At 38.4% G+C, this 20,262-nt stretch overlaps 1 protein-coding gene across 1 annotated transcript in view; it reads right to left on the bottom strand.

The window, feature by feature from the left end:
- Positions 1–20,262, bottom strand: part of LOC111869007 (solute carrier family 26 member 10) — a 54,144-nt gene that overhangs the window by 21,736 nt on the left and 12,146 nt on the right. Inside the window, exons 3-6 of the mRNA XM_023860179.2 lie at positions 10,369–10,530; positions 9,826–9,936; positions 5,247–5,398; positions 151–315 (exon numbers count right to left, since the gene is read on the bottom strand). Of these exons, the coding sequence (XP_023715947.1) occupies positions 151–315; positions 5,247–5,398; positions 9,826–9,936; positions 10,369–10,530 (590 nt within the window). The remainder of the gene's footprint in view (positions 1–150; positions 316–5,246; positions 5,399–9,825; positions 9,937–10,368; positions 10,531–20,262) is intronic.

Here is a 20,262-nt window from a genome sequence, read left to right as displayed (position 1 = left end):
ACTTTTGTCAGTTTTTGTTGAAGGTATAAAGGGAGATAAGTTCCACAGAAAGTTCAAACTCCTGACTCCAAATGTGTTATCTTATCAGATGAATTAATGGCGAAAGCTATTTATCTGTAGTCAGTTGTGTGTATGCTGTTTAATACTTACAAATCCTATGTTGAATGGTCCCTCATATCTTGTAATTTTCAATCCAAGTAAGTCTTTGACTTGAGATGTTAAAACGTGAATTGCGGCACCAGTTGTAAAACCATTCACCAGAGTGTCAGACAGCAGTGTACACACAATACCCATTCGGAATACATACATTAGCAGCTGTTAACAGTTAGAAAACATGTGATTATTTGTATCTGAGCTATTATTCTCTTAAGGCTGTGATCATGAGTCTTCTGGACTGATATTCTGTAAACATATGGGTCATCATCTGTGTTTCAAATGCATCTGCTTTCTCCGTATTCAGGGTAGAAGAATTGCTTTACCGTCTAAGGACGTAAATGAAACACAATATGGAAGGATGGGATGGGAGATAGGGTAAATGTGTATTTGTTAGGAGTAGCCAGTTTCTCAGTTGTGCAGTCAAAAATTGATTTATTGATCCAATTTTTCTTACCTAGGCAAATCTTGTACAAATATACTAAGATTCCCTATTACCAATCTGCACCTTCTAGGTGTGATTCTGACTAAAATAACTGGAATATATGTCCAACAAGTAAACACAATTTCCTTGTATTCACACTTTATGTACCCTTTTGTAGCTTTCTTTGAATGCTATAGGTCTCAAAGAAATAGATGTGAAAATGTGGATCAGATTCATCGGCCTCAGTATAGGGTCCTGCTGCAGGCTGTTATGAACATGTTAATGAACCTTCAGGGTCACAAAAGAGTGGAGATTTCTTGACTAGCATAGTGACAATTAGCTTCTCAGAAGGGATCTCTTCCATATAGTTAATTCTATTACAATGACTGCTGACAATCACCAACATCACTTTTAGCCTACTTTCCTTTTTTATAAAAATAAAAGTAGGCTTTTGAAATCTCATTGCTCTCTGTATAACTGTGTATCACCCACTATTAACATTTGAATGCCTGGACCAATCTTCATGAAACTTGATATCTGTATATATTGTCATGTGTAATAATGACTGTATATGGGGTTTGGATTGGTGAATAAATTTCTTAACACCTCATACAGTCAACTCATACTTACAAGCAACACAGCGCTATTGCGTATTTACACAATTTACAGTTCACCGTTATACAGACACACACACTAGGAGTCCCAGTCTTCAGTAGATGTATCCTGGTAATGTAATTAAAACAGTCACTGTGACTACATCTTCTACTCACACATTTAATCTTCAGAGGCTGACTTTTTTCAGCTACTAAATTCTCATGACTATTTCCTACTGGAAACTGACCTCAGTTCTCCTTCTCTGTTGTACTCCATTGTACTCCCTTGTTCCATCAAACTGTCTTCCTGGCATAGACCAGCAGCACAGAAAACATCCTTGGTGTGGATCTACAGGAAACACCTGTCTGCATCACTTCTTCTATTGTTGTGTGATGACACCACACACACTTAAGCTGCATGTGCTCCATAGCAACGGTCCATGCGGGGACCACAGAAAAACTGCTACTGTATTGTTGGCCATGTGTATCACTCATTGACTAACACTGGGTCTATGCATCACAATATCATGGCACCTGAGCACATCTCAGTGGAATATTTCATAATACACCCAACAACAGAAGAATTGTTGGACACCTTTTCTATACCCTGTGTTCCATTGAAGGAGAATCTGTGGATCTGTCTGTGTATCCCCAATTTTACTACATATACTGCTGAAGTTGTAGTCTAAAGGCTCCCAGAGCCATCAGAGAGTCAAATATGGTTATGATTCCTGTGGATCTTCGAACCAAGAATCACTGTGCTACTGAGGGTCAGCAACAATTTTCTGGACTGTACTGGACTCTCTATCCCATTGTTGTTGCTAGGTGATGGCTAGGTATACACTTTCCTGCAGCAACAAAGAATTGTTGGAGATGTCCTTTTCTATGCAATCCATATTGTATCAAAGGGAACTAAGCAATTAGTTCATACCAGAACACAGCATTTATAGTTTAGCAAATAACTAAACTATGCATCATGTAGATGAAATAGCAAATCGTATTCATGTTACAAAATTAAAATTTAAACTGCAAAAAGAGCTTGCAAAACTTGCTATATAGTAGAATCAGGTCTTCTGGAACCAACAGTAACTTTCTTCTGCTCTTACTATCTACTATCTACTATTCTGCTATTATACTAATAGTCTTTACTCAGCTGTTTTAACAGTAAAAGAAATATGTAATTGTTCTTATTGAAAATCAAAGTTTGGGAGGGCCAACCAGGTTTCAGTTTCTGGCCAGATCAGAAACTTTCGTGTTTCACCAACTTCATGGTGGCTCTGGGGTTCACCCAGTCTCGTATCCAATTGACACTGGGTTAAGGTGGTCAGAGAGGCCACTAAGTCATCCTACCCAACTCCAGTCGTGGTCACACAAAGTGGAATAGAATGACTGATTGACAATATTGATGCTCTAAGATAGTGTGTGAGATAGCATACTGATGCCTGTGTGATGCTGAGAGAGCAGTGTAGTGAATGATGCTCATGGGATATAAGGCAAACTCCCATGGTATCTAGCCTTTCACTCACATTCTGCCAATTCAGTCTTCTGGCTCAGTTGTGGTCAGACAAGAGCCCTATATCTCCTGTCTACGTTGGAGGGCTTAGCTGCTGAGTCTTCTCCTGCTGTGAAGTAGAGCAAAAATCTCTCAAGGGGTCTAACAAGAGGCCGTTAAGAGTGAGACTGAAAACTCTCTATGAGATCTAGAGCTCTTCTGGAACCAGTGATGGGAGCTCTGTTGTCACTGTCAGTAAATGACAGAGGATGGGTGGAGATATCCCTCCATCTCCATCTGTAGTGCCAAGAAAGGAAATACTCTCCCTGCATTGGAGGGCCAAGTTGCTGTTTTTTATGCTTCTCTGGGGCCAGTATGAAATTCTCAGGTGCTCATGTGAGGGTACCGAAGGGGGTGAGAGTGTATTCTCCAAGCATTTGATGGTACTGCAATGGAGGGGGGGGGGCAGTCAAGATCTTTCAGAATCTCTGGTGAATGGTCTTTTATGGATGAGACTGAAATCCCTTTGGCCCAACTGCTGGGTCTTCTACTGCCACTACTGTGGAGGGAGGGTCAAACCTTTCAGGAGTTGTGATAATGGGTACATTGATGGTGAGGCTGAAAGAGGTTTCTTGGTGGGCTGTGCACCCTGAATGTCAAGTAGAAAAATTGGTCTGATCAGATGAAGCAAGCCATGGAGAACAATGCTGTCAAAGGAACTGAGGGCTTGGCTGGAGTTCATGTTGGTAAACGATGGGGCGCAGCTAGAGACACCCTTCCATCAATAGTCCAAGAGAACATCCTCCCCCCTGAATTAGAGGGCTTCTTTGCTGGGTCCTCTTCTACTGCAAAGATGTAACCAGATCTCTCAGGGGCTCTGATGCGGATCTGTTGATGTTGAGACTGAAACATTTTGCTTGATTTGGATGAACAAATGGACTGAGTAGGAGAGGAAATGGGACAGGAAGAGGAAGGCTGCACACAAGGAAACTAAGGGCTTGACAGGACATTAATTGCTGGTCTAGCTGAGACCAGTGATGAAGGCTCTGCTATCTCTGTTACTAAATGAAAGCAGTCAGCTGAAATTATCCTGCCTACAGTTATCCAAGAAACAGTACTCTCTGTCAGTGTCCATCACTGGCTCGGCTTGAATGCAGATCTTTGGTTTTTCATGTGCAGAACCACTGGATATTTGGAGGACTTAGTCTGGATGGTTCTTGCTCTACCATTATGGGCAGGACTCTTGAAGGGCCCAAGGGCACACAATAGATGCACTAAAATTCTGAGTGCCTGGGGCAACTATCGTCCTTCCCATGTGACCACAATGCAATAAAATGTGGTTAGAGCATGAAGCTAACCACTCACCTCCATCTAGCGGTGGGATGAAAAATGTGTGCGGACATATCCTCACACACCAAATTCATTGCATCTGGTTATTAAGCACATGGTCACCTCGCCTTTTGTCCCATTCAGTAGACATCTAAATATGAATGTAACTGAAATTATGCATATTTGTGAAAGTTATGATTTCATACTTTAACCATTTGACAAGGCAGAGAAATTGTTTTGCCATTTATAAAAGTATCTCATATTTAACATGACTGGCAAAGTGAAGACAGTGCAGTGGCTTTAATTTACTTATTGATTGTAATATTCTATTTATGTAGTGTTCACATCTTTCAGTTTGTAATATTTGAACTATGAATTTTGGCTTTTTAATGACTGTACGAGAATTGGTAGAACTGACATGTCAGAAAGGTGGTTTTGCATTGTAATAGGACCCATGAACTGTTGTAATTATTTAACATAAAATTAAATTTGAAAACAACACTGAAGAATGAATTCGAAACCCTCACATTTATCCCTTCATTCTTATGGAGTGACTGAGGAAAACTATAACAGATTTTGTAAGATTTGAGGTCTTCATGGCGGTGACTATGAAGAAAGCAGTCTTCTGGGATGTGGCGCTGTCAATTAACACCACATCTACATGGCTCCACATCCCAGAAGACTGCTTTCTTTAGAACAAATTTTGTTTATAATATCAGTTCCTTGGCCAAGACTGGAAACAGTTATATCCAGGAACAAGCCAGATGCTTACTGCTGGTTTACATACTCAGTTCCTGCATTATGAATATAATGTAATGTGTTTATGATATCAGAAATCAGGAGGAAGAAGTTGTGAAGAATAAAATCGGAAGTGGAACTGCTGGTAAATATTCTACATCAAAGTTTCTCTTTGACTTAAGGGGACCAATGACACCCTGAAATAATCACACTGATATACTGAGCTTGCACCCTTCTTCTGAATTCTGATTATATGAATCTGGAAGTGTATTTAAAGGGGAAAAATCCAAAATATAAATTTACCTTTCATGTATTATGGTACTCCTGGATAAAGTGTTAGCTTTCCTGACAGAAATTTACAACAGTCTTTCTTGTTCCCTCTAGGCAAATAATGGGATAGTAGGCCTACCTTAAGAGATGGGCTGTAACACTTCCTTATACATTCATTCCCAGTCTTTGTCTAAAATTATTCTGCCATTAACAAAAATTCAAAGTTGTGGGAGAACAATTACAGTACCTGATATATTCCAACCATGAAGGCAACAGCTGTAGCAACTTCCATGGGGCTGTAGATGGCATTTTCTGCATTGGTTGTATTTCCTTCTGCTGCTTGAGTACTGTAAGCTGCTACTGACTTTCCTGTCATTAGGCAGACTACAGCGAATGTCCCTGCATCAGAAAATCCTTCTGTACAAGATGCACAACCCATTTATGCATCACTCAATCCAATCACACTTTCAAATTACACCATGTTAGTGACTGGAATTTAACCACTTGACTGATTTCTCAACAAAAAGAAAGTGAATGTGATAAATTAAACCTAAAATGTGTGGCATTTTTACACTTTGCACACTCTTTTTGAGTTACTAGGGAAGACACGCAAGCAGAAAACAAGCAGAAAATTCCTTGCCTATTTATGGAGATTTTGATATGTGACACTTGAATGCTTGACCACATACTTCAACAGAAGTTCTGCAGACAGAACGAGTTATTCGTGTATCTCTGCAGGATATCTCATCCAAACCATACACAGATGAAAACAGTTACAAGACATCCCACCACTGACAACTGAAGGTCCAAAAGAGATTACTACATCTGCTTTTGGGACAGATATTTTGTAAAAAACATTTTATTTAAAGTTCTGATCTCTATAAATGTCTGTATATGTACAGATATAAATTTTCTGAATGTTAATTTGATGCTAGCAAGAGTTTTATGGCCCACCTCAGTTCCTCCAAATGAATTCTACCTTACCCTGAATTACAAATCGATGGGATCCACTGGGATCTTTCTCTATGCCACCATACACAGACTGCCTCTGAGACACCACCAAAATTCTTATCTGGTGGGCATGAAAGGCTATTTCTCTTGAGACAGAGCACAAGTATCTTGGAACTGGCAATGACTCCTGCTTAGTGCCGAGGTCAAGAATGAGTGGTGCTATTCCTCCACTTTACCATAGCATAATGTGGTGCATACTTAACCACAGAATAGCTTTACATTTATCTCTGTTCGTTTGAAAATTTTAAAAGTACTTACACCTACGATAAGTAGAACTGTTGTGTTTTTGTAGATTTCACTTCTCAGTTACTGAGCTCTAATCTTGGTGCTTTTCCAGTATTATTTAGTTATGGGAATAGTAGCAACAAAAAGAGCAACAGTGATAGTAGTGGTAGTAGTAGTTGTTGTGGTAGTAGTATTAGTAGCAGTAATAGTGATGATGATTGTAATAATTGCAGTATCAATGGTGGTGGTGATGGTGGTGGTGGTGGTTCTGGTGGTTGTGGTGGTAGTAGCGAAAAGTAAAGAAGGTGAAGCTATCCCTATAAAAGGATGTGGAGGCCCATAGAGTTGTGAGAGGTTGAGGCTGTCACATTTTCTAGACAGTTGGCTCACAGATGGCAGTGGGGTTGTCAGCCTTATGTGCTAGCTGTCCTTTACCTTGCAGGAAGATTTCGGGTACTCATTTCTGTTAGAGGCTGAGTCAACTCCAGGGCCATAGTTCAAAGATTAGGTCAATTGAATTTGAAAAATCCAGTGACCTCATCGGGACTCGAAACCGTGACCTTTCAGCTTGTAGCATAGTGCCTCAACCAACTATACTACTGCATAGCAGTAATACTCATAATATAGCAGTCGTGGTGGTAATAGTAGTAGTAATAGTCACAGCAGCAGCCCTAGCAATAGTAATAGTTTCAAGGCTATCTTCATTACTGCAGCCAAAATGATGGAGGCCTACATTTAGATCTTTGCTGTTTGATCTAGGGTAAGGTAATGTTGTCTCAGTGCTTGATTAACATTTAAATGCCGGACTTCTGAAATGGTGGTAAGCTTGAGCTGGTTGGAGTTTATTTAAATGCCTCTGTTGGTGTGCGCTTAATTGTCTGTTGCTGCTCTGCATTTAAATGTCCGTTCCTGTTAGGGCGCTTAAACAATTTTAAGCATTGTGTTTAAAAATACTGTATCTAACTCAATTTCTATGATAAATGGATGGAATCAACTTTGTTTGTATCAGCAAAGTACATAGTGTCGCATATTATAACGGAAGATTTGAAAATTTATATAATTTTGATGTGTACTGCAGAAATGGTTTCCTAGTTCTCACAGAGTTGTTCTGCATTATAAATTTATTTCTTTTTGTAACACTTGACAAATTTAACAGTCCCTGGTGCCATAAAACAGATGGAAGCAATAAAATCATTTGGTCTTCTGCTAGCACTGCCTACACTCTTCGGATTTTTTAATCTTTTGACTATAGGACAGAAGAATGAAATCATGGCTACTCAAGAGATAGCTAGAGGGGTCCCTTCTTCAGTGCTAAGACCTTCCATTATAGCTGTAAGAGATTATTGCCCTTTCTATGGGTGTGAACAGACAGTTGCATCGTGGCTTAGATACAGAGTGTCATCTGTTTTCTGTGTGTTCATAGTGAAATCGAATTCTGTAGTTTCATTTCAACCTATATAAACATCAAGCAGATAACAACAAAAAAGGTATGTACATCGAATTTTACTATATATTTTTAACACATTAATCTGCAGAATCTGCAATAAAAGTACTGGTTCGTGAATGAGTTTGGGCATAACTCTTACGTATACTCTTTTTGTTGTTGTTCATTGCCATATTTGTGGCATTACTTTAAAAGTCAAAAGTGAAGCCATTCTCTGCATTTTGTGAGCACTCGTGAACATTTTTGGAACCCATCTTGCTCCAAACTTGTGTTGATAGCGAAGCCTAACTGTGAAAATCTCATAGAGAAGAGTGCGTGAAATTTGTGGAAATTTACACAAAAGTTCTGAAGTCATGAAGTTCCAGCTTTCACAATTTATTTTTTTTTTTGGTCAGCATTTTGAACAAGCTCATCACTCACTGTACATGGCTGGCTGACCATTCCACTCTTCAGTGTGAACATTTGTTTGCCCACTTATCTTTGAACATTTTACACCATTGTATTATTGATCCTTCACTCATTACGTTTTGGCCGTAAACTGCGCATAATTCACGATACATTCCCGAATTGTTTGTGTTTTTGGACTGAAGACAGCGGGTAACAGTGCGAATTTCGCAATTGGCAGGATTATCAATCACAGGACACACCATAACACTCTATATAGAGACAAGAACAAACACTAGGTGTGACCAATTATATGATGGTTTACAAAAGAATTGGGTCATGTGATGCCACCTCATGTGGGCAAGCTGTCCCCCCACTCCTATATTAGTTGCCTAAATTAAATGGAGGTTACTCTCTGAATAGTCCTTGTATTTTTGTTTCACATGCTACTAGAAAGACACAGCCTTCATTTGAGAAAGGTGAATTTATTCCAGTTCATAATTAATGAAATACCGTGCAATGATGATGTATGAAGGAGTGGAGATATAATTTAGCAAACATAAAATTAGATTTCATTCAAAATACATATTAGTTTGCAATAATTTTAAAAAGAAATATACTTTAAGACAGTAGCTAACCTAAGTTTTAAGTCAGTAATGAAGATTTGATGACATAGTTTGCTCCAGCTAGTAAGTGAAATATATATATATATATATATATGTGTGTGTGTGTGTGTTTTTGTGTTACTAAGTACAGTAGGCACATCATTTATAAAGTTACTGTAACATTAATGCAAAAAAATGTTAAAAAATAGTTTATATTAAATAATCATTTATGAATCAGTTGTTAGTATGTTACATAACGAGACATTTGGGCCATGAAGAGAGGTTCCACTCCAATGTGAATTAGTCAAGTCCCTGATATTTAAGGTTTTCACAGTCAGTATTAAGATTTCAATATCCTCAGATATCAGGCCGTGTAATATGATAGATGTATAACGGAACTTTGAGGGAACCTTTTTACCTGTATACCAAATGTTGATATTTTAGAGATAGGCCCTTAAAAATATTAAAGTTTGTAAAAATAACTGGAGTCCTTAGTACAAGTACAACAACATACAAGATTAAACATTTACGGGACTCTAGCACGACCAGTACTAACACATGGAAGTGAAGCCTGGTCAACTATAAAGGCTGCAAGCAGCAGAGATTAAATTTATGAGGAAAATTGTTGGATTTACACTTCTGGACCACAAAAGAATTTAAGAAACTTGAAAGTTTAACCAGTTTCTAAAATTATTCAGAATTACTGTGCCAATTGGAAGGACCTCATTGAAAGAGAATTCTAAAGAGAATTTGTACCTGTGTATCAAATTGTATACTACCATATCCCAGAAGACTGTAATAGTAGTAGTAGTAGTAGTAGTGGTGGTGGTGGCAGTGGTGGTAGTAGTAGTAGTTAGTAGTAGTAGTGGTGATGGTAGTGGTGGTGGTAGTAGTAGTAGTAGTAGTAGTAGTCGTCTTTATTTCCATAAATCCAATACTAGAAATAGTGTTAATAGTTACGTATTTGCTTCTCCATACAGCAACTCTGGAGTGCATTAGACTATCATGAAGACTGCTTTCTTCATCATAATTCTCCTTTATGACTCTGTATTGGATTTTCTGTGTTTCATGTGCTATGTGTCTCTTCTAGTTGGTTGGTCCATCTCACAGACTTATTAGGGATTGACAATAACATGAAAATTTAAGTCTTAACTTACCCATGGAATTGTGCCTAGATGTACCAAGCACAGAATATGCTAAGATAGGGAAGAAGGCCATATAAATGCCAACAATGGGTGGGACAGTTCCAAGAAGTGCATATGCCATTCCTGCAAACATTTTACAATGATCAGAAAATTACACTTCTTTGGGAAAATCTTATATTTCAAACAGAACTGATGATTCTTAATACTGCCATTCAATTCAATTTTGTCACACCATGATGTGAGCAAACTAATTAATTAAATGCTTTTAAATAATTGACATGTAATAAAGCAGAAAAGGCAGTAGACATTAGAGGTTACCATCTGCTCATAAAGGGATTAAAAGATGCTTACATGATCAAGGAAATATGGCCAAAGTATGGCCAAACCACGCCCTTTACTGTAAACAGACTGAGTGTTTTCAGGAAATAGTAACTAACAATTATAGAAAGGAGAATTTGCAACAGATTTAATAATAAACCTGAGATTGTATTAACTTTAAGAAGGGGACTTGCATTAAAATGACATAAGTAATGTAGTGTTGAATGTATCTCTTACCCTGAGGGATGTGCATCACAGCAACGGTGATACCAGCAATAAGATCACCAATAAAGTCATGACGCCACTTGTAGTGAGGCAGCCACTGAATTATTGGAATCAGGTTCTGCAGAAAGTGGACAAGCTTCCATTCTCTGTAACTGTTTCTAATTCGGTCCAGAACTGTGGGAAACAATTGTGTAAATAACAACTTTTGCTTGTTGAGTATGTCTCACATTGAGAACACCACTGGCACCTGGTGTCTGACTAGGATTAATTTCTTCAATCCTTCCAAATAAAGACAATGAATTCTGATTGTTCCTTTCTCCATCCCTGCCAGGTTTTGTACCTTTACAATTTTACAATTCTGGAGGCCAGTGTTCTATATAGTTTATTAATATTAACCACTTGACTGCTGGCACCATATTTGTCTTGTTTCTCCCATGTTTTCCAAAACTTAAAAATCTGGCTCAGTATATTTTACCTGTTATTTTTCAGTTTTCATGAAACCAATGTAAGTGATAAAACAAAAATAATGTTTTCTTCTCTTTACAAAGATTGTGACATGCAGCACTAAAACACTGATGACATATTTCAACAGAAATACCATAAATGGTATATACTGTACTTGTACAATTGTGAGATGTGTTTTATAACCCTCACAAAGACAGAGATGTCTCATTACAAACAATCATTCAGATGCAAGACATGGATCACTGGGTAGTTTGCTGTTTGTCTGTAAATGCATTCTCTTACTTTATATTGACTATATCAGATATATTGGTGTGACTTGTGATATCCCGTTTATTTTTCCTTATGATGGAACATTATAGCACAGGAACAAGCTCATGACATAATTTTTTGGTCTCTGGTATATTATAGATTTCTCTTTAACATCAAACATCATATTTATGTGTCTGTCTAAAGAAATAATTTTGTGTTTAACTCACAAAATCCTTATCTTCCTTTCTCATTATGTTTGTATAATTTGATATATGAGGTGAATTACAGAAAGTTAATATGTCATTGCAAATGTTTTCTCACCAGGTGGCACCTATGCCACATACTATTTCAATGTTCTTATTTTTTCTAATGCGCTATCAATTTCTCTTTGCTGTCAGCCACAATGTTAAGGTCACTTGATGCAGCTGTGTTGAGACAGCCTTATTGCTGTGAATGCTACATAGGAACAATATGCAATCATCAAATTCTTTGTTACAGCAGCTGACATTCCACTACTTCCACTACTATTTCTGACCCTTGTGAAACACAGCAAAGAAAAAAGTAAGCAGATAGTATGTGATAAGTTTTACTTCTGATTCTGTAACACTATATTTATATTTACTTTGCATCAAAGCGTATCCATTTAGAAGTGAAGTTTAACAAAAAAGTACAACATACTCCACTGCATTTATTCATACATCTAAGAACGAAATTTATGTAACAACTTGGTTCAGGTGGTTTATATTTATATTTGTGAGGTGCCTTGTTTGAATAATGCCAAGAATATGAACTATCCTGACTGAAGTTTCCTGTGGTTTTGCTTAGTTCATCCAAGCAAGTTCTGGGAGTATAGCTTAAATTAGACCATGAATGGTTTATTACACATATTTTTCAACTCATTATCAACTATCATCCAATTATTTTATTCTGTATAATCTAAGTTACTGACAACATTGTTAAATAAACTACAAATAAGCAAATAAATGAATAAAATATATGACATGTAATTTTAATGGATATCACCTAGCCTTTATGCTGTAAGTGTAGGAAAAATTGTCACATACCATTTATAACCTATCTCCTCAAACATTAAATGTAATTCTCTCATGTAATTATAGTAAAATAACTCCAGATATTTTTATATAAGTGTCTTTCATTTAAAATAAAATTGTGACCCTCTACAGATAATATGAACAGAATATGCAATATAATTTCAGTAAATATAAATCTAAGGTTAATTAATGGAGAAGCTATTAGAGAAATAATATATACTGAATATTGTATTCCAGCATCATGTTGTACTATGCATTCCAATTCTAGTACTCTTAGCACAACTTTAGCACTTCAGTGCCAGACCCACAACAGAAGTAACCATGGCATGATAATCTAAAATATAACATGCAAAATAAAAATTTGTAACAACAGAGCAGCAGTTTTCATCTAAAGTCTTATACATCTGATGATGGCCTGTTAAGCCAGACCATTTCATGTTAAATAAGAAATAAGAAGAGACAAAGAGCCTTCAAATTGTGAATTTTAATATACGGACAAAGTTGCACAAAGACAGTGAAGTGAGAATGCTAAAATTCAATAATGACATCTGAAAGATGTTAAAGGCGTTAAAGAAGTTTCTTATCACCAGTTCTTTTTATACTGTTGAAGAATACTACTGCTGGAAGAAAGAGTGACACCTCATGTATATATTTTAATCATGTATGTAATTTTAAATGTTATTTTGACTTATGAATGTATTATGGTACAGTAGTTTTGTTGTATTTTGACGATGATGAATGTCTGAGTATGTATGTATATTTATGTTATATTGTATTATTGACTTGTTCTGTATCTGAGGCAGATGCCTCTATGGATATTTTTGGAACTGTAAATAAATGACAATATGACAATGAAAACAGATACATAAAGAGAAAATAAGATACAACTAAGAACCACGACTTTTGGCACTATAAATTGTTACAGTAGCTAGTTTTTATTATTTTTTTAGGATTTATTACAATTATATTGGCTTTCCCCCTATATGTCCCTAAGTCTGTCAGCTGATATATTTTCCATCCTGGAATTACATGTCTATTTATAGTTCGGATATTGTTAGAATGATTACACACTGGGATAAAGATGGACTGGGAATAGTCACACAGGGACGATAAATGCACACAGAATAATGGAGCAGAATCTAGTAGAAAACTTTTTCTGGTCAACCAAGGTCTAGGTGGCCATTTCAGAATAGAAACCTGTTTTAAACACTGTAGAACGGAGTGCAATGGCCGGTTTCGTTCTTATCAGATAAGAGTTCAGTTAGTGAATTAGTTCATGTAGTATTTATTTTCTTCATTCAAGGATTATGACTTGGAGGCCTATAGTGTGGAAGTTACAAATGCTTTATTCATTAATCCCTTCGTCTGCCACAATTATTATCAAGTGAAAATTTAGTAATATACGCTGTATGCTAATGGAAGTTCCTTTAACCTCAGCAGAAGGCCGCGCCATAGCTCAAGCGGTTAGTCGCTGGCATCCCACAGCGGCGGCCCTGGTTCGATTCCTGGTCTGGTCAAGTGGGATTTGTGGTGGACAAAGTGGCGCTGGGGCAGGTTTTCTCCAAGTACTTCGGTTTCCCCTGCCAATCTTCATTCCACAGTCACCCTCACCTATCATCTGGGGCTGGTAGAGAAGTGGCCGCAGTACAAGGGACTTAGTCCCACCCCACTAGCAATAAAAAAACCTCAGCAGAAAGCCTTTCCTGACTATAAATTATTCAAATATGTTGAAGACCAAGAAAACATATAAATGTCGCATTCAAGAATCTCTCTCTAAATAGTGGGGGTTACGTTACCGAAAACACACCACTATTGGTAAGAATGTTGTTCACAAGCCCAAGACTCTTAGAGGAAATTGGGAGTTACAGGAATTGTGACCGCTGTTAACAGTCATCAGTGCCGAAGTTCTTTCATGAAACAGAAAATTATAGGCCTAATAACACTAGGCCTGAAATATAAAAGCCATATCAGAGTGGGAGTCTGGAAACTATAAAACTGGTTCCGTCGGATACGATTACAACCTTTCCCTGACCCAACGTCGATCTCTCGACGAGGAAATAAGAATTTTTAAGTGTCTACATAAATCGAATTCAGCAGATATAAAGAACCAGATAACGTAATTTGTAAAATTTGATTCAAGTTCACATAGAATATTTATATTACAATTCCATCAACAATGTAATTGTAAGCGAAAACTGTTACACCCTAATGCTAATATCAATTTCAACAAAAGGTGTTTAAAAGAAAAACTCGTACCAAAATAAGCGTATAAGAAAATATCATTAAATATTGCACTGTTGATGGAACTGTAATATAAATATTCTATGAGAATGTTATAACAATGTAACAAGATGCTTAAATACAATATTTGATTCAAATGGAAAACCGCGGATGCTTGAAGCCCACTGTTGGTGAAGAATTACTGTATTTCACAGAATCTGTTTGTTCTGCCATTGAGCATGGCCCTGACCTTGAAGTTCACATACCTCTGTACTCCTAGTTTATGGGTTTGTATTTGTGTCCATAAAATTAATACCATTCGCCAGAATGCTACACAGTCGTAAACCTCTCGAACACTGTTCGAGAGCTCGAATAACTATTCAAAATATTGTTGTATCTCCGTGTTTGTTCTGTGTTGCGTTGTACGTTGTCCTGTGTAAGTGAAAATATATTTTCTTCACTGAAGGAGTCCTACCAAATACCTTGGGATTCACATTGTACTGTGAATTTGAACAGAATGGAAGACAAAATCCGTGAATGGTACATAATTACGTGATGTACAGAACAAGGTGGCTCAAGAGGTTTAGAATCTTGGCCGATACAGTGACTACACTACACTGAGACTCTTCATGGTTTTCCTTGGTCCCTCCAGGCAAATATTAGTATAGTACCTCAAATTAGGTCAGGGTCGCTTTCTTCCCCAGCTGCTGCTATTTACTTTTACACGTATCTCAACATTCGATGTTATATAACGCGAACTACTGGTAGAGTAAAAAGTTACAATTTATATTCTTTCCTTTCACATATTGGTGTTATCGCGTGTTTGTTGTTTATATCGATGTCGTCCGTTCTGTTCCAGTTCACAGTTCGTTCCGAAACTCTAGATATCTAAAGGCTTCTGACGATGGTGGATGACACACAGAATTACTGGGTTTTTGGACCTTTTCCATCATCCGGAATTCTAGGTAATAGAGGACACGACGTTTCGGAAACTGGATCTGTTTCCATCTTCAGGTGAGAAAGGAAGAAACTTACTCAGTTGGGCCCCTTAGAGAGAGCTTCATTGCGATTGAAATTAGCTCTTTCTAAGGGGCCCAACTGAGTAGGTGCCTTCCTTTCTCACCTGAAGACGGAAACAGATCCAGTTTCCGAAACGTCGTGTCCTATATTACCTAGAATTTCGGACGATGTATAAAGTCCAATAAACCACTAATCCTCTCTCTAGATATCTATCGACTGTGTATAGAGCTGTGAATTGGGGACTTCCAGTATGGAAAATTTTACTTAGAAAATACAAGGCAATTTCTTTTATTCACAACCATTCAGAACAGCGATAAAGTTCCTATGACAGTTTTAAATCAGTCTTTTTAAAAATAGTTCCTCGCTAAGGTTGCAGTAAATATACGTACAACCAAATTTTGTGGCAAGCCAAGTAATATCTGTGATAAATTTATCTGGATATGAGGTTTAATGATAAGAAGTAACTTTTTTTTTATTGCTAGTGGGGTGGGACTAAGTGTCTTGTACTGCGGCCACTTGTGGCCTATTGTACCAGCCCCAGATGATAAGTAAGGGTGATTGTGGAGCAATTGGTGGAATGAAAATTGGCAAGGAAACCGAAATACTCGGAGCAAACCTGCCTCAGCGCCACAAATCCCACTTGACCAGTCCGAGGATGGAACCCGGGCCCCCGCCGTGGGAAGCCAGCGACTAACCGCTCCAGCTATGGCGCGGCCAAGAAGGAACTTAGTCTAATTTATCCGTATGTCATGCAATAAATAAGGCGGGATTGTGAAATCGAGCATGTTGGCACAGCATTGTTTTCTTTTGAAGGTAGGTCGTGTCGCAGCCGGCGTGGTTCCTATCGTAACTGTCCTAATGAGTTCTGCATTTGCAAGCTCTTTCACCATGCAGATCCAGGTGGCAAATAACGGAAAACATGTATAATACTACATCTGTTCGGTTTTAAACTTTAAACTAAACGATAAGTGTTAATGCATTGTGTGGTTCTTTAAGTGCACGATCACTGACTTTTGATTTCAGAGATAGTACGCTACTCATGGCTTTCCTTAGAGGTATGAGAAGTAAGGAAATATTTCGAGTTAAAATCCTGACCGTCAAACGTCTATTTTGTCCGAGGTTTGTCTTGATTTGTTTCAGTTCCTCCAGCAAACGCCAGGTTAATGCCTCGATTCAGCATTATCGTTTCCTGCCAAACAATTTGCAATTCGTAAGATTTGAGGCTTTCACGGCGGTGACTATGAAGAAAGCAGTCTTCTGGGATTTGGCACCGTGTATACGTTCCTCCGAAACGTCGGTTAACACCACATATACACGGTACCAAATCCCAGAAGACTGCTTTCTTCAATTTGCAATTCATTATTCACCAGTCCTCATTTCGTTTGAGGGTATGTATTCGTGATAATGGCAGCGTCATAAAGTAACCCCTACAAAAGGCATTGCGTCATGAATTTAGGCCCAGGCAGAAATGTCTGAAGGAAATAGTTGAATAGTCATTGCAAGCCTGCTGTTGGACTCAGTTCCGGCGGAAACAATGCTCCCATACAATGTTTTGCTCAGTCTAAAACTTCCATACACTCTTAAGGTGTAAATTTGCTAAGAAATGCTTAAATTCGTGGTTATTTATTGGTTCGAATAAACAAACTTAGCCCACAATTCTATAATTAGAATGATCAAGTCAATGAGGATTAGGTTAGCAGGGCATGTAGCACGAATGGGGGAGAAGAGAAATGCGTATAGGATATTGGTGGGAAAGCCAGAAAGAAAGAGACCACTGGGAAGAAAAAGGCGTAGGTGGGCGGGAAAAATGAAAATATATCTAAGAGGGACAGGATGGGATGGTATGGATTGAATTGATCTGGTTCAGGATAGGACCCAGTGGAGGGCTTTTGTGAACACGGTAATGATCCTTCGGGTTCTCTAAATGCTGGTAAGCTCTTCAGTAGCTTTACAATTGGCGGTTTTTCAAGAGGGACTCATCTCTATGCGTGAGCCCACCATTCTGAATATTATATTCCAGCCCAATGTTAAACCGATTCCATACGCACACGCACACACACACACACACACACACACACAAGACATGGAGCTTCATTAGTTTTCATATGTAAAAATATTAGGGACGCAAGGAATTCGAATTCCGGTCAGAAGAAGACGAATCCACTCTTGCTTGTTTATTCGGATAGTCAAGTGGAGTGAAAATGAGATGAAAAGTTGCGTCACGTATGGCCCCTCATTTTCATTTCTTTCTAAGTTATCATTTTCATCAGTAATCTGTCATACGACAGGTCCACAGTCTCTTCCAAAACAGTTCCTCCACTTAATGCGATCTAGAGCTTTCTCCTTCAAATAAAAATATCCTCTTCTGTCCCGAAGGTCATCCAGCATCTTCTTACGCCTTTTTCCTCGTCTTCTGGTCGCATACATGGTATCTCTGTTTTTGGAACGAGAGTATCCAGGAAAAGTGATAATGTGGTAGTTTTTCCATTTGCTTTCCACATCGCAGTACAACAGCCGTTCAAACCACTCTGGTCACGCCTGCTGCTATACGAACTTGAACCATCTCGAGCATCATTGCTCTGTTCTTCAAGTCGCTGCTGATGACGCTCCTTCCGGCATCAGTTTTTGGTTTTTGGTCTCTCTCTTCGTCTGATGCCTACCCTTTGACCTGTCCAGCAAGGGAGGCTCTGCCAGCAGCTACGCTACCGCTGGTATAGCTCTCAGGGTCTTTGGTATACTCAAACCCCCTCACCACGATAAGGTGGAGACACCAACGAGGGGACTAAGTTATCATCTCATTTGTTTTACATTTACAAACATCCTTGTGCTAACCTCGAAGTGTTGCATGCAGTGGAAAAGCCCAAATTAGAGACGCAGATTATCAAGAGCGGTGCCAAATGAGGGAATATTCCATCACGTAAGTATAGGCCTGCCGGTCACGGCATGCACTGTCTTCGCTCGCTCGGAAGCCGTGAACGTGGGTTCGAGTCCCACTCAGGGCATGGATGTTTGTGTGCATTTTTCTGTTTGTGTACAGGTAGAGGACTTGAGAGGTGCTGATCACTCGCCCAAGGAGTCCTACCGTATGTCTAAGATCTAGTAAAAACGAAATGAAACGGAGAGTTTCATGGAGGTAGGTCTAGGCCCAAATGAGGGCTGTAGCGCCAAGGGGGGGGGGAATATAGGCCTACCTTTGTCTTATATTGTTTACTGGACTAGCTTTCGTCTTACTGTGATATTTTGCCCTGTCCTTTGAGCCATTTTTAATTTGAAGGCACTTAATTTCCGTCTGATAATGGAAAGACAAACAATGAAATTGATAATATTTTGATAGATAGGAGACGGCATTCAAGTATACTTGATGGCCGATTGTTCAGGGCAGCAGATTGTGATACTGACCACTACCTGGTGATGGCAAAGTTTGGGGAAAGACTGGCACTTAGTAAGCAAATATATATTTTTTTTCATTTAAATACATTTAAAAAAGGTTGTTTACTTTGTACCAGTTTTATTCAGTGCACTCTTGTACAACAGTTTATAAAAGATGTTCTTTATAAGGGGTAGTCTCCGGAAATAAAAATGACAACTACGCAACCATCCATCCAACTACCATTAAAGCTTCAGGCCCGCAGTAATTATATGATCATTTCATTCGCATAATAATATGATTTATTGCGGTACGTTTCGGCAGCAGTTCGAAAAACCGTGCCTGAATGCTAAAATTGAGCCCGCGTTCAATGCGATTGAAGCCGTAGTAAAGGTGGGTTACCTGAATCCTGGGGATAGAAAATTAAGCCTAGTAACAAAAAAGAAAATCGTGACAAATAGCCAGTAATGTCTAATTAACTCTGATATTTGAGGATATTCATGTGTGACCTCTTGCTATTTGCTTCAACAGATCGCGCGTCACAATACATTATTGTTTGAGAAAATGGCGTTTAGTTTTGTAGTTGGAATTCCTCTGATCCTGAATGGCTCAGTCTTGCGGGATTATTTTCGTCGGTCTGATTCTCTGCCATGCAAGATGTACACTTCGACATCGGTTACCGAAAAGATGCTGTATAGTTCTAGGTAACTTGGAAGCATAAATGAAATGTCTGACACACTTACCACACCCTTGCAACAACACATACATAGCATATAAATTTTTTTACTAGTATAAGCGAATGATATGAAGGTCTGTAACCTTGCAATCGCTTGCCCACTCAGGTGATATATTACACTTTTTAAATAATGATTTGAATGACGTGCGTTTTTTCTGTACTCAGCATTGCTAAGAGATAACAGCTTCTAGAAGAGGCGAAAAATGGACCTTGGCAGACGGTGGTCTGCAGGGCGAAGAGCGAGGTGAAGAGGTTACAAAGAGCAGGGTTAGTACAGGCAAATAACTGCCTAATTCTGAAATGCAACAAGAATATAAACAACAAAGTATCAATATTTTAGAATTCTGTTTTCGTCAAGTGTTTGTGTATGATTGCTCAGCTTCCCTTTTGGGCTGTCTAAGCACTGTATAAGATGTTTTGATACATAACTGTCCCCCCTTGCGAAGTACTAAAAAAAAGAAGGGCACTTATTCTTCTGTCTTGTCTGTTTTTGTCCGTTTTTAATTGCAGATACTCAAAATAAAAATCAGTTAATATCTCTGTTGCAACATTTCCTTTCAAATAAATTATTTCCTCATGAAAATAATAGGAGCGCGCAAAAACAAGGAAGCAGCCCTTATTCACTCTTTATACTAATCGACTCACCGTGTACTTCTCCCCAGAAACAACGCAACTTCAAATAGATTCGGTATTTCAGATTTACACTAAAACGTAAGGGGTACGCGGTAGCGTAGTTGGTTGAGGGGGCTATGCTACAAGCCGGAAGGTCGCGGGTCCAAGTCCCGATGAGGTCATTG

The sequence above is a fragment of the Cryptotermes secundus genome, unplaced genomic scaffold (genome assembly GCF_002891405.2).
Source record: "Cryptotermes secundus unplaced genomic scaffold, Csec_1.0 scaffold360, whole genome shotgun sequence".
NCBI classification, from domain to species: domain Eukaryota; kingdom Metazoa; phylum Arthropoda; class Insecta; order Blattodea; family Kalotermitidae; genus Cryptotermes; species Cryptotermes secundus.
The sequence above is the reverse complement of the archived record's forward strand: the minus strand, read 5'-3'. Positions and strand labels throughout refer to the sequence as shown.